General features: G+C 40.4%; 1 protein-coding gene across 6 annotated transcripts in view; it reads left to right on the top strand.

The window, feature by feature from the left end:
• Nucleotides 1–10,301, top strand: part of MIB2 (MIB E3 ubiquitin protein ligase 2) — a 451,988-nt gene extending 441,687 nt beyond the window's left edge. For all 6 annotated transcript variants that reach the window (XM_053690538.1, XM_053690540.1, XM_053690543.1 and 3 more), the window contains one exon: nt 8,262–10,301. In XM_053690538.1, the coding sequence (XP_053546513.1) occupies nt 8,262–8,503 (242 nt within the window). In that variant the 3' untranslated portion in view covers nt 8,504–10,301. The remainder of the gene's footprint in view (nt 1–8,261) is intronic.
• The last annotated feature ends 5,914 nt before the right edge of the window (nt 10,302–16,215 follow it).

Genomic DNA, 16,215 nt, shown 5'->3' on the forward strand with positions numbered 1-16,215 from the left:
TTTTTTTTTTTTTTTTCCATTCAAATATGGCTGCACGCTATAAATCCAGAAGGTTTTTTTGAACACTCAATTAACCTCACTACTATTAATGTAAAAGGCCTGAATAATCCAGGGAAACGCTCCATTGCGTTCAAGGAGCTGAATAAAATACAGAGTCACATAATCCTGTTGCAGGAAACTCACTACAAAAAGGGAAAAGAACCCAAATGGTATAATCCCCATTACCCGTTAGCTTATTTTGCCTCGGGCCAAACTAAAAAAGGGGGAGTAGGCATTGTTTTTCACAAAACAGTCCCATTTAAATTGACGCACATTGAGAGAGACCCAAACGGTAGATATCTCATTTTAGTGGGCACACTTTTCGGTCACTATCTTACTCTAGCCTCAATTTACTCTCCCAATCATAATCAAGAATCATTTTTTAAACAAACTTCTGATGTCCTCTTGGAACATTCTAGGGGTATTACATACCTAGCTGGGGATTTCAACATCGTCGCTGACCCCACAGTTGACACCTCCCGGGGGGTCTCCTGTACCCCCATATCCACGATCAAGCAAGTAAATGACACACTCAAAAAATTAACCTTACACGAAATCTGGCGAACTCTACACCCAACTTCCAGGGACTACTCCTTTTACTCTATCCCACACAACAGCTACTCCAGGATTGACTACATCTACACAGACTCTTGTGGACTCTCACTCACCCACCACTCTACCATTGATCATATCACTTGGTCAGACCATGCTCCCGTCTCCTGCTCAATACTTTGGCCTGATATACCAATAACACAAAAAACATGGAGAATGGATGACTCTATACTAGACAACCCCATAATCTTTTCCGACATACATAAAATCATGAAAGAATATTTTGAAATTAACAGTCATCCTCCTTCCTCACATGCCATCGTCTGGGAGGCACATAAAAGCGTTATTAGAGGAGCTATGATTAAACACAAGGCTTTCCTTAACAAGCAATATAGAACCAAGTACTCCGATTTACAAACAAAGATCAGTGCCCTGGAAGTCAAACACAAAACAGACCCCTCATGTCTCACTACTAGCAATCTCTTAAAAGAGACAAGTATTTCTTTCCAAAAACATTTAACAGAATCACATCAAAAGTCCGCACTCCATTTGAAACAGCACTATTACGAAGGCGGTAATAAACCGGGCCGTATTTTAGCTAGAACCCTCAAAAAAAGACAGCTTAGTTCTTATATACACTCCATAAAATCTTCAGATGGCCACACATTGCACAGCAGCGATCAAATAGCCTCGGAGTTCCACAGATATTATCATTCTTTATATAACATACATGGTCAAACCTTGGAACCCGCACAAACAATAGAGGCATCCCAGCATGAATCTTTTATAGATTCATACCTTAATAAATTAGACCTCCCCTCTCTGTCTGTGGAGGACGCTGAGTTCATGGACTCTCCGATTACCACTGAAGAACTTTTCGCTGCCATTAAAAATTGTCCAAGTGGAAAGAGCCCTGGCCCTGATGGCTTTTCGTCAGTTTATTATAAACGTTTCAAGGAGACCCTAGCGGGCCCACTCCTTGACCTATTCAATGGTCTTCGAGAGAACCCCTCTTTGTCCCGGGTCCTCTTAGAGGCCCACATAATGGTTCTCCCCAAACCGGGAAAGACACCAGACAGCCCTGGCCACTTTCGACCAATTTCACTTATCAACTCGGACATGAAGCTCTTCGCAAAGATTCTAGCAACCAGGCTAAACAAATATTTACCAGACCTAATAGGTAGCGATCAAGTAGGTTTTGTCCCTGGACGAGAAGCGAGGGACAACACTATTAGAGTATCACAACTAATCAATCATGCTAGGGTTTCAGGCCTCCCGCTAGTGCTTTTTTCCACAGACGCAGAGAAGGCCTTTGACAGGGTCAGTTGGGTCTTCCTGCGTCGGGTTCTAGAACGAATGGGATTTGGTAGGTCCTTTGTACATTCAGTTTTCGCCCTTTACTCCAACCCCAATGCCAAAATAAGAATCAATGGCACCTTATCAGAATCTTTTGATATCAGAAATGGGACCAGACAAGGCTGCCCTTTGTCCCCCCTGTTGTTTGCTCTATCTATAGAGGTCCTAGCCCACACAGTGCGAACTTCCCAACATATTAGAGGTATAAAGGTAGGAGACACCGAGCATAAGCAAGCGCTTTATGCTGATGACGTCTTATACACATTAACAAACGCTTCTGAATCTCTCCCAGCAGTTTTAGACGTCCTTAAGGAATATGGGAAAGCTTCCAATTTCTCTCTGAACTTACACAAATCAGAACTCTTGAATGTTAACACATGTCCCAAAATAATACAAAATTTACAGCTTAAACACCAGATTCCCCTTGCCGCGACTAAATTGAAATACTTGGGCGTCTTCTTAACCTCTGACCCCACAGACCTATTTAAATATAACTACATCCCTCTTAAAGGATTACTTTCTGTTATAATTTTTAAGCCAAACAACTAACATATTAAAGTTAATAAACATTAATTAAAACCTACTGTCCTATATTTTCTCCAAAACGAAGTTTCATAACGTCATAAAAGTTATATCTTTTATTCCCCGATGAGGTCACGTTATCCTGCCCACTATTTTCAGCACTGCGTGTTCAAAATACTTAAACCAATTAAATTGTGTTTAAAGCGCCATTTTGAAACCTAGGTATTGTAAACGGATTGGTACAGAGCAAAGGATACCCACGGAGTGGGTTTGGAAAACAATTAAATTTGCAGACAAGATTTCATATATACGGTAGAGATATGTTAATGAAATGCTATTGATAAAAAGCGTATTTGGGGTAGTTAGTTAGTAACAGGCATAGGAAATATTTACTTACAGTGGCCCTTTAAGAACGACATAGCATCAGACCTCTCCTCCTGGAAAAGTAGATATATATCATGGTTTGGCAGAATAGGGGTTATTAAAATGAATATCTTACCCCGAATTCTGTATCTTCTCCAGACCTTACCCATCACTCTCCCTAAAGGTTACATCACTCAATTACAGAGACTCATTGAACAATACATATGGGCTGACACCAAGCCTAGGATTCCTAGGCGCACTATGTATTTACCAAGAGATAGAGGTGGGCTTGGCCTTCCGGATATCTCTCTCTACAAAAGGGCGATAGGCCTACAGAGGATAGTAGAGTGGGCGCAAAATGGAAAACATAAAGCCTGGATTGAAATAGACAGACAAATCCTCAAAATACATAACGTTAGCACATTGGCTTGGATGCCGCCTTCTCATCGCCCCAGCATAATTAAGAACTACCATCTATTGGTTGAGACACTTAACATTTGGGACTCTACCATTGCAACATCCACTCATATTTCTTCAAGACATTCCCCTCTCACACCTATACTTGAAAATTCTGAGATCCCTTACCACAAAATGGGCTACCGGGGTCTCACACCATATAAACTGAAAGAGGGATCGGTCTTTGGAGTAGTCGAAAACGGGAAAGTAGTCCCGCAGAACACACTTAGGGACGTTTACCCCAAAATTTTCTCTTCATGGCTACACTATAACCAACTAATACATTTTATATCTGGCCACAGACACAAACAAGACCTAGGCAGGACACTTACCTCCTTTGAGAAACTTTGTGTGGGAGAGTCCCTCCCAAGAAACTTGATATCCCTTCTCTATAAACTAGATGCCTTCCAGGGCACAGATGCACCCCCGACTTATGTCACACAGTGGACTGAGGACTTAGGGATAGATTATGATGAGCAATCATGGATGAAAGCTTTCAACTTGATTAAAAAGTCATCAGTCTCCTCGACCATCCAAGAGCTCCACATTAAGCTTATGGGTAGGTGGTACTTGACTCCAGTGAGACTCCATAAAATATTTCCTGCGGTTAGCCACATGTGCTGGAGGGGTTGCGGAGATGGCGGCTCCCTGCTGCACATATGGTGGTCCTGCCCAATTATAATGCCCTTTTGGTCGGAGGTCTTTGACAAGATAACTGAAATTCTTAACATCCCTATTCCAAAGACGCCTGAATCTATACTATTTTTAACGCTCCCTAAGACACAAAGTAAAACACATCTTGCCTTGCTGTTAGTTATGCTCACTAGTGCTAAGAAATTGATCCCAAAAAAATGGAAAAAGCAGTGCCCCCCCACATTAGGAGAATGGTACTCACAAGTAGAGGAGGTCCTAACGCTGGAAAGATACTTCTACCTTAAAAACCACAAGCTAGAGGAGTATGAGCTTATGAAAGCAATTTGGCAGGGTACAATATAATTAGTTTTGAGAGTAGTGTGGTATCAGGTGCATAAACATTAGATAGTCATTGAATGGGGTTTTTTTTTTTTTCCCCCTTCTTATCCTGGGCCTTCTTGTGCCTAGTCTCCTCTATCCGTCATTCCCCCTAATCTAAACTCTCATTACTCTATCTTATGATCAACCTAAAATTGTTAAAAAAGTTTATATTCGCTTCCTCCCACCCCCGATGTGTGTTACAGAGTGCGAGGTTTGTATCAAGATGAAGTTTATGTCTTTTATGTACATAGATGCAAAGTGCCTCATCTCTTTATTGCATTTGTTCTTTTTGTTGTAACCTTTACACTTCAATAAAGCTCGTTTGAAAAAAAAAAAAAAAAGTCAAATTAATATATGTATGTTTTTAAAAAGCATGAAAAAATATATATACAATATATACATAAAAAACTAGATAGATCAATACAGATTCTATCTACATTGAAGAAACTAAGTAGGTGCAAAAAGTCCTCAGTCCAAACGTAAGTAGTAAGTGCCAGAGAGAAAGGTTCCACAGCCAATCAGATGTGCACTTACTTGAAGTACCCTCAATCAATATGAGGTAAGTAGATAGTATCAGTCAGGCACTTGCTGTAATTAAGAGCACAAGCAGACTCTGCTCGTGCTTTTAATTACAGCAAGCTCTTTCTGGCTTGTGTTTTTCTCCATATCTGTTAACCTAACGGACTGTGTACGGACGGAGGGAGAGTTTATTGAGGGCCAAATTGGAAGTTTCTGTCTGCACAAGCAGTGGTACCTGAGGATTCCGTGACCCACCAACACTTTGATCCATACTCTGGGAGTGCCTGACTGATACTATCGACTTACCTCATATTGATTTATTGATCTATCTAGTTTTTTATGTATAGATATTTTTTTCATGCTTTTTAAAAACGTATTTTATATGTTTGATATGTACATATATTAATTTGACTTTTTAATCAACATATGTCCTTTTATCATTGAAATTACCATTGATGTGGCTTTGAAATAATAGTCACCTGCAATAGCATCCTAAAATATTGGTATACATTTTTATAGATTGAGCGCCATCCCTGATCTTCCTATAATTATATATATTATATATATATATATATAATGTTTTTTGCACACTCAAGTGAGTAGTATTGAACCAAATGGAGAGAACACTTCCTAGTCTTTTTGCTCTGAGCTGCCATTTCCCAAAGACCATCCCAGTATTTATGCAAAACTAAATGTGTAAATTATGTATAACATAGCTGACTCACTAGGGGTTTACAAATTAAAAATAACTATCTTCTTTAGAGAGCATGAACAATTTGTTTAATGCCAGGTTTACAATACTACATTTCTCCAACATAGGTGTGTCCGGTCCACGGCGTCATCCTTACTTGTGGGATATTCTCTTCCCCAACAGGAAATGGCAAAGAGCCCAGCAAAGCTGGTCACATGATCCCTCCTAGGCTCCGCCTACCCCAGTCATTCTCTTTGCCGTTGTACAGGCAACATCTCCACGGAGATGGCTTAGAGTTTTTTAGTGTTTAATCTCTTCTACCGATAAATATTCTGGAACTGAGAGCGATATTCAATGCTCTCAAGGCTTGGCCTCAGCTAGCGAGGGCCAAGTTCATACGGTTTCAATCAGACATCATGACAACTGTTGCGTACATCAACCATCAGGGGGGAACAAGGAGTTCCCTAGCGATGGAAGAAGTGACCAAAATCATTCTATGGGCGGAGTCTCACTCCTGCCACCTGTCTGCTATCCACATCCCAGGAGTGGAAAATTGGGAAGCGGATTTTCTGAGTCGTCAGACATTGCATCCGGGGGAGTGGGAACTCCATCCGGAAATCTTTGCCCAAGTCACTCAGCTGTGGGGCATTCCAGACATGGATCTGATGGCCTCTCGTCAGAACTTCAAAGTTCCTTGCTACGGGTCCAGATCCAGGGATCCCAAGGCGGCTCTAGTGGATGCACTAGTAGCACCTTGGACCTTCAAACTAGCTTATGTGTTCCCGCCCTTTCCTCTCATCCCCAGGCTGGTAGCCAGGATCAATCAGGAGAGGGCGTCGGTGATCTTGATAGCTCCTGCGTGGCCACGCAGGACTTGGTATGCAGATCTGGTGAATATGTCATCGGCTCCACCTTGGAAGCTACCTTTGAGACGAGACCTTCTTGTTCAGGGTCCGTTCGAACATCCGAATCTGGTTTCACTCCAGCTGACTGCTTGGAGATTGCACGCTTGATTTTATCGAAGCGAGGGTTCTCAGATTCTGTTATCGATACTCTTGTTCAGGCCAGAAAGCCTGTAACTAGAAAGATTTACCACAAAATTTGGAAAAAATATATCTGTTGGTGTGAATCTAAAGGATTCCCTTGGGACAAGGTTAAGATTCCTAGGATCCTATCCTTCCTTCAAGAAGGATTGGAAAAAGGATTATCTGCAAGTTCCCTGAAGGGACAGATTTCTGCCTTGTCGGTGTTACTTCACAAAAAACTGGCTGCTGTGCCAGATGTTCAAGCTTTTGTTCAGGCTCTGGTTAGAATTAAGCCTGTTTACAAACCTTTGACTCCTCCTTGGAGTCTCAATTTAGTTCTTTCAGTTCTTCAGGGGGTTCCGTTTGAACCCTTGCATTCCGTTGATATTAAATTATTATCTTGGAAAGTTTTGTTTTTAGTTGCAATTTCTTCTGCCAGAAGAGTTTCAGAATTATCTGCTCTGCAGTGTTCTCCTCCTTATCTGGTGTTCCATGCAGATAAGGTGGTTTTACGTACTAAACCTGGTTTTCTTCCAAAAGTTGTTTCTAACAAAAACATTAACCAGGAGATTATCGTACCTTCTCTGTGTCCGAAACCAGTTTCAAAGAAGGAACGTTTGTTGCACAATTTGGATGTTGTTCGCGCTCTAAAATTCTATTTAGATGCTACAAAGGATTTTAGACAAACATCTTCCTTGTTTGTTGTTTATTCCGGTAAAAGGAGAGGTCAAAAAGCAACTTCTACCTCTCTCTCTTTTTGGATTAAAAGCATCATCAGATTGGCTTACGAGACTGCCGGACGGCAGCCTCCCGAAAGAATCACAGCTCATTCCACTAGGGCTGTGGCTTCCACATGGGCCTTCAAGAACGAGGCTTCTGTTGATCAGATATGTAGGGCAGCGACTTGGTCTTCACTGCACACTTTTACCAAATTTTACAAGTTTGATACTTTTGCTTCTTCTGAGGCTATTTTTGGGAGAAAGGTTTTGCAAGCCGTGGTGCCTTCCATTTAGGTGACCTGATTTGCTCCCTCCCTTCATCCGTGTCCTAAAGCTTTGGTATTGGTTCCCACAAGTAAGGATGACGCCGTGGACCGGACACACCTATGTTGGAGAAAACAGAATTTATGTTTACCTGATAAATTACTTTCTCCAACGGTGTGTCCGGTCCACGGCCCGCCCTGGTTTTTTAATCAGGTCTGATAATTTATTTTCTTTAACTACAGTCACCACGGTACCATATGGTTTCTCCTATGCAAATATTCCTCCTTAACGTCGGTCGAATGACTGGGGTAGGCGGAGCCTAGGAGGGATCATGTGACCAGCTTTGCTGGGCTCTTTGCCATTTCCTGTTGGGGAAGAGAATATCCCACAAGTAAGGATGACGCCGTGGACCGGACACACCGTTGGAGAAAGTAATTTATCAGGTAAACATAAATTCTGTTTTTGTAGAACATGGTTTGGTTGACCTTTCTATTTCGCATAAGCTTATCGCAAAGTCTCTGTATAGCATTGTCAGAAGTTCATACACAAGGTAGTTCATATTGTAGTATTTTATCTTTAACAATATGATAAAATGTTTTCACTTTTTCATCCCTCCACTGAAGTTCAAAAATTATATAGATGATATATTACAACTTCACAACTATGTCATTTAATCTTTTGTAATCATAATAAGTATTGTTAGTCACTTTCTGTTATGTTGCATTTTGTTTCTACTTTTAGACAGTACAGAGATTGATGGAGTCCCTAGTTTGGAAGCATTAGATCAGCATAAGATTATGGAAGACCTTCAGAACAAATACCGCCAAATGGAGGAACGGATTACCTGCCCCATCTGTATCGACAACCACATTAAGCTAGTCTTTCAATGTGGACACGGTTCTTGTGCAGAATGTAGCATTTCCCTGACAGCTTGCCCAATATGTAGGCAAGCCATTCGAGAAAGGATTCACATATTTGTTTGAGGACGGATGTAAATGGCCGTGCTGGGGCAAATAAGGCATCTTAGATCAAAGATCATAATATGTTTATGCCAAGCATGACTGTGTATTTTTTCTCCATGACAAGAATTTTAAGGAAGTGCCCAACTCTGCTTATGGAGGAGTATGGCTGCACTTTGCATTTGATACTGTAAAAGAAATATATTTAAATGTCCGAACTTGAAGGGCTAATCTATAGTGCAGTCTTCCTGGGGATTTTTTTTTCCATGGGAACTGATGAGGATACCATGATCTTTGAATTATTATGAGAATGGTATCAAAATCCAGGTTTGTTGTAAGAAATCCATTTATGGGTTTTAAGCCTCATTTTGGTGTATCTGCAAGAGAACCTAATTCACAGCCTTCCATCAATACTATGCTGCAACTACCGACGTCTTTTGTATACATTAACTAGGTCAGAATTTATTAACCAATACATTAGGTCAGTAAACCGAGTTGGATACAGAGTAACACTTGCATGTCCAAATGAACACCCAGTTTCAACAAAATCATCTTCCAGTGGATAAATATTGTACTGCTTTAAGGACAAGAAAATAAAATAGCATTTTATATATGTATACATATATATATATATATATATATATACACATACACATATATAAACAATCCACATTTAACTGACTTCTCTAGTTTGCGTGATAAAAAAGTTACATTTTATCTGTTTACCATTTTCAGAAGCTAAAATGTAAATCAACCAGTTTATATATATATATTTATAATACTATTATTCCCCAGATTATATTTTTTCAAAATTTAAATTCCAACAAAACTAAGAAAAACAAAGCTGAAAGTGCAATATATTAATTTTTATTAAAGATTCTTCCAGAAAGCCTCTTTCAAAATAAATTGTGAAGTAAGGCTTTTTGAAACATTCTTTTTTGCAAAAAAAATTTGGCTACAGCAGGTCTGGATAACCTGTTTCCACACTTTTTTTTAAAGACACAAACAATATTGAATTTAAGGGATCATCACCAGATGTCGGATGTAGACACTGACATTTATTAGAAATATTGAGTTTAAGGTATCATCATCAAATGTAGACACTGACATTTATTTATGAATATAGCCTGAATGCAAAGGAGTATGTTTGTCTTGCATTTGGGCAGGTTTCAGTCAGAAGTAACGTTCTTTTTTTTTTTTTTTATATTATTTTATTTATAAAAGAACTATTTTTTACGGTTTTTTTTTTTAATTTTAAGTTGTATGCAGCAAAACACAACAGAACATTTCAAATGCCAAGATCTGTATCTTTCTATTCTGTGTATGTATATAAAAGACATTGCTTATATAAAAGACATTGTTAATACTGCCAGGTTGGCCAGAATAGCCTACACAAATTTGTAGACTTCTCTAGTGTTCAATTAAATAACCAAGGCGTCATTTCTCAAAACTAATGGATGCCGGAGTGGAAATAAATATTCTGCTTGTCACTTTATATATAATGTGTGAAATGTTCAATAATGCAGAATAAAATCAGGCTTTGATGATATTACAGTTTAGTGCTTTTCTAATTGCTCCTAATGTATCTATTACATTTCTAAAAAAAGAAAAAAATATATAACACTCAGGAAAAATAACACATTGATATAAATGGTATGACCATTTGAAGGACAGTGATAAAAATATAGTCCGTAAGTTGTTTAATAAACCACATGCCTGTTACATCATTAAGATAAGTAGCTGTTTATTTATTAATGGGATGATTTATTACTAAAAACAGAAAATTTAACTTGTTAAATAAATGCATTTCATACCAACTCTACATTTTGCTCATATTTTTATTTAATTGCATGTTCATTTCAAGACTTTAGATCTTTCCTAAAGCCACAAGCTTTATTTTTCTTTCTTTAATCATTTTGGAAGATGCATTTTGTTGTTGTTCTTTTCAACTGTTTTCAATCATATCTGATGTTGACTGTGATGTCATTTCCTTTATTCACAGGTTTAAAGGGACAGTATAGACCTTAGTCATTTTAAAGTCTTACCTTAGATTAAGCTGCAAATAGCCGCCTTCACCTTTTATATATCATGCAGCAGGAACAGTAAAAAAGTTATTTTAAAATGAATTGTGTTTCTGGTCAGTTTGAGTTCAGCCCACTGATGACATCACAATCTGGGCTCCATATGGCGTCCAATCACAAAAGGCTCACTAGTTCAATTCAACAGACTGTCAATGCTTTTCAGCAGAATGCCTAGATGCAGCCCAGATTGTGATGTCATCAGTGGGCGGAGCTTGGCATCAATTTCAAACTGGCCAGAAACAATATTTATTTTAAAATAACTTTATAACGGCTCCTGCTACATAATATAGAAAGGGTGCAGGGGGCTATTTGCAGCTTAATCTAAGGTAAGACTTTAAGATTACTAAAGTGTAGACTGTTCCTTTAATTTTGCAGTATTGTAGCAGTGCTTAGGTTTTACAAGTAGAACAATAACAGCTCAGGTCTCCAGAGTACAAACTGGCCAGTCTTTCATTGCACTGAAATCAACAATACTGTACATCTGGCAACGGTACTGTTCTCAGAACAAATTATATTTTCTCCAAAACTTCTCAGATAAAGTTAGTTTTTAAAGCACAGAGCTTACATTTCAGTAGAACCAAATGCATGCTTTGTTAGTATTACAGAATGTGTGCATGGGATAAAATTTCAGCTGTCGCTTTAAGACTATAAAAAATAAATTATCTGTAGAGAAATCTAAATTATATGCAGCTTGATTATGTTTGTATCACATTAAACTACTGTTTTGACATAGGCGTATCAAAAACTGTGTGAAATTATACTTCTATGGGTTTAATCATATGGAGTTACATCACAATTATCACAATAAGAATACTTTGTTATTAAAAAAAAACTGAAAACTTCCATCTTTTAAGACCAAGTCCCTTTTTCACATGTAAATCACAAATCTTAAGAGATAACCAGACATCATGAATTAGGAAGTTACTTAAGTTTGTACATTTTCTTCTAGTATATTAAAAACACCACTCTGCTATAGCTTTGCCCCAAAAACGTCTGGTTACCAGAGCAACTCCAACATAATGGTTAATTGAAAACCATTAAAAAAACTTAAAATTGTATGCTCTGAATCATGAAAGAAAACAATTGGGTTTACTGTCCCTTTAAGAATAACTCCAAATATTTATACTTAAAGTTAAAGGGGCACTAACATTATATTTCTCAGTTCCATCTAAAATATATTACTTTAAAATGTATTTTGTAATAAATTTAATGTTTCTGTAATTCTTGTGGAGGTGTATGTCGGCCATGTCCAAAGGACCTGCTGTATTAATAAGTGAATCACTGATCCTTGGATACCACTTGTGCACAAACATGCATTTCCTGTTAGTTTTTAAATCAATTTCAAAAGCTTTATAATAGCATTTTCTCTTGTTAAGTGTATTCAGTCCACGGGTCATCCATTACTTATGGGATATATTCCCTTCCCAACAGGAAGTTGCAAGAGGATCACCCAAGCAGAGCTGCTATATAGCTCCTCCCGTCACATGTCATACCCAGTCATTCTCTTGCAACTCAACTAGATAGGACGTTGTGAGAGGTCTGTGAGCCAAGTACATCAGAGAGGCCCATACAAATCTCTTTGCAAGACATGGCTGCTGTTATGACAGAGGTATTATCTAAATTGCCTGAATTAAGAGGCAAGAGCGATAGCTCTGGGTTAAGGACAGAGCGCGCTGATGATGTGAGAGCCATGTCTGATACTGCGTCACAATTTGCAGAACATGAGGACGGAGAGCTTCATTCTGTGGGTGACGGATCTGATCCAGGGAGACCGGATTCAGAGATTTCTAATTTTAAATTTAAGCTTGAGAACCTCCGTGTATTGCTAGGGGAGGTATTAGCGGCTCTGAATGATTGTAACACGGTTGCAATTCCAGAGAAAATATGTAGGTTGGATATATACTTTGCGGTACCGATGTGTACTGACGTTTTTCCTATACCTAAAAGGCTTACAGAAATTATTAGCAAGGAGTGGGATAGACCCAGTGTGCCCTTTTCCCCTCCTCCGATATTTAGAAAAATGTTTCCAATAGACGCCACCACACGAGACATATTGCAGACGGTCCCTAAGGTGGAGGGAGCAGTTTCTACTTTAGCTAAACGTACCACTTTCCCGGTGGAGGATAGTTGTGCTTTTTCGGATCCAATGGATAAAAAATTAGAAGGTTACCTTAAGAAAATGTTTGTTCAACAAGGTTTTATCTTACAGCCCCTTGCATGCATTGCTCCTGTCACTGCTGCTGCGGCATTCTGGTTTGAGTCTCTGGAAGAGGCCATTCGCACAGCTCCATTGGATGAGATTATGGCCAAGCTTAAAGCACTTAAGCTAGCTAATGCATTTGTTTCTGATGCCGTTGTACATTTAACCAAACTAACGGCTAAGAACTACGGATTCGCCATCCAGGCGTGCAGAGCGCTATGGCTTAAATCCTGGTCAGCTGACGTGACTTCTAAATCTAAATTGCTTAATATTCCTTTCAAAGGGCAGACCTTATTCGGGCCCGGCTTGAAAGAAATTATTGCTGACATTACTGGAGGTAAGGGTCATACTCTTCCTCAGGACAGGGCCAAATCAAAGGCCAAACAGTCTAATTTTCGTGCCTTTCGTAACTTCAAGGCAGGAGCAGCATCAACTTCCTCCGCTCCAAAACAGGAAGGACCTGTTGCTTGTTACAGACAGGGCTGGAAAGCTAACCAGCCCTGGAACAAGGGCAAGCAGGCCAGAAAGCCTACTTCTGCCCCTAAGACAGCATGAAGAGAGGGCCCCCTATCCGGAAACGGATCTAGTGGGGGGCAGACTTTCTCTCTTCGCCCAGGCTTGGGCAAGAGATGTCCAGGATCCCTGGGCGTTAGAGATCATATCTCAGGGATATCTTCTGGACTTCAAAGCTTCTCCTCCACAAGGGAGATTTCATCTTTCAAGGTTATCAGCAAACCAAATAAAGAACGAGGCATTTCTATGCTGTGTACAAGACCTCTTAGTAATGGGGGTGATCCACCCAGTTCCGCGGACGGAACAAGGGCAAGGGTTTTAATCAAATCTGTTTGTGGTTCCCAAGAAAGAGGGAACCTTCAGACCAATCTTGGACCTAAAAATCTTAAACAAATTCCTTCGAACCATCCTACCCATGATCCAAGAGGGTCAATACATGACCACAGTAGACTTAAAGGATGCCTACCTTCATATACCGATTCACAAAGATCATTATCGGTACCTAAGATTTGCCTTTCTAGACAGGCATTACCAGTTTGTAGCTCTTCCCTTCGGGTTAGCTACGGCCCAGAGAATTTTTACAAAGGTTCTGGGCTCACTTCTAGCGATGCTAAGACCGCGAGGCATAGCGGTGGCTCCGTACCTAGACGACATTCTGATACAAGTGTCAAGTTTTCAAATTGCCAAGTCTCATACAGAGATAGTTCTGGCATTTCTGAGGTCGCATGGGTGGAAGGTGAACGTGGAAAAGAGTTCTCTATCACCACTCACAAGAGTCTCCTTCCTAAGGACTCTGATAGATTCTGTAGAAATGAAAATTTACCTGACGGAGGCCAGGTTATCAAAACTTTTAAATGCTTGCCGTGCCCTTCATTCCATTCCACGCCCGTCAGTAGCTCAGTGCATGGAAGTAATCGGCTTAATGGTAGCGGCGATGGACATAGTACCATTTGCGCGCCTGCATCTCAGACCTCTGCAATTATGCATGCTAAATCAGTGGAATGGGGATTACTCAGATTTGTCCCCTCTACTAAATCTGGATCAAGAGACCAGAGATTCTCTTCTCTGGTGGCTTTCTCGGGTTCATCTGTCCAAGGGGATGACCTTTCGCAGGCCAGATTGGACAATTGTAACAACAGATGCCAGCCTTCTAGGTTGGGGCGCAGTCTGGAACTCCCTGAAGGCTCAGGGATTATGGACTCAGGAGGAGAAACTCCTCCCAATAAATATTCTGGAGTTGAGAGCAATATTCAATGCTCTTCTAGCTTGGCCTCAGTTAGCAACACTGAGGTTCATCAGATTTCAGTCGGACAACATCACGACTGTGGCTTACATCAACCATCAAGGGGGAACCAGGAGTTCCCTAGCGATGTTGGAAGTCTCAAAGATAATTCGCTGGGCAGAGTCTCACTCTTGCCACCTGTCAGCGATCTACATCCCAGGCGTGGAGAACTGGGAGGCGGATTTTCTAAGTCGCCAGACTTTTCATCCGGGGAAGTGGGAACTTCATCCGGAGGTCTTCGCTCAACTGATTTAGCGTTGGGGCAAACCAGAACTGGATCTCATGGCGTCTCGCCAGAACGCCAAGCTTCCTTGTTACGGATCCAGGTCCAGGGACCCGGGAGCGGTGCTGATAGATGCTCTGACAGCCCCTTGGGTCTTCAACATGGCTTATGTGTTTCCACCATTTCCGATGCTGTCTCGACTGATTGCCAAGATCAAACAGGAGAGAGCATTGGTGATTCTGATAGCGCCTGCGTGGCCACGCAGAACCTGGTATGCAGACCTAGTGGACATGTCGTCCTGTCCACCATGGGCTCTACCTCTGAGGCAGGACCTTCTAATACAGGGTCCTTTCAACCATCCAAATCTAATTTCTCTGAGGCTGACTGCATGGAGATTGAACGCTTGATCCTATCAAAGCGTGGCTTCTCGGAGTCAGTTATTGATACCTTAATACAGGCATGGAAGCCTGTTACCAGAAAGATTTACCATAAGATATGGCGTAAATATTTATATTGGTGCGAATCCAAGGGTTACTCATGGAGTAAGGTTAGGATTCCTAGGATATTGTCCTTTCTACAAGAGGGTTTAGAAAAGGGCTTATCTGCTAGTTCGTTAAAGGGACAGATTTCTGCTCTGTCTATTCTCTTACACAAACGTCTGGCAGAAGTTCCAGACGTCCAGGCTTTTTGTCAGGCTTTGGCTAGGATTAAGCCTGTGTTTAAGACGGTTGCTCCTCCGTGGAGCTTAAACTTGGTTCTTAAAGTTCTTCAAGGGGTTCCGTTTGAACCCCTTCATTCCATTGATATTAAGCTTTTATCTTGGAAAGTTCTGTTTTTGATGGCTATTTCCTCGGCTCGAAGAGTCTCTGAGTTATCGGCCTTACATTGTGATTCTCCTTATCTGATTTTCCATTCAGACAAGGTAGTTCTGCGTACAAAACCTGGGTTTTTACCTAAAGTAGTTTCTAACAGGAATATCAATCAGGAGATTGTTGTTCCATCATTATGTCCTAATCCTTCTTCAAAGAAGGAATGACTTTTACATAATCTGGACGTAGTCCGTGCCCTGAAGTTCTATTTACAGGCAACTAAAGATTTTCGTCAAACTTCTTCCCTGTTTGTCGTGTACTCTGGTCAGAGGAGAGGTCAAAAAGCTTCGGCAACCTCTCTCTCTTTTTGGCTTCGTAGCATAATACGTTTAGCCTATGAGACTGCTGGACAGCAGCCTCCTGAAAGAATTACAGCTCATTCCACTAGAGCTGTGGCTTCCACCTGGGCCTTTAAGAATGAGGCCTCTGTTGAACAGATTTGCAAGGCTGCAACTTGGTCTTCGCTTCACACTTTTTCAAAATTTTACAAATTTGACACTTTTGCTTCTTCGGAGGCTGTTTTTGGGAGAAAGGTTCTACAGGCAGTGGTTCCTTCCGTTTAAGTTCC

This window comes from Bombina bombina, chromosome 8 (genome assembly GCF_027579735.1).
Source record: "Bombina bombina isolate aBomBom1 chromosome 8, aBomBom1.pri, whole genome shotgun sequence".
In the NCBI taxonomy this organism is placed as follows: domain Eukaryota; kingdom Metazoa; phylum Chordata; class Amphibia; order Anura; family Bombinatoridae; genus Bombina; species Bombina bombina.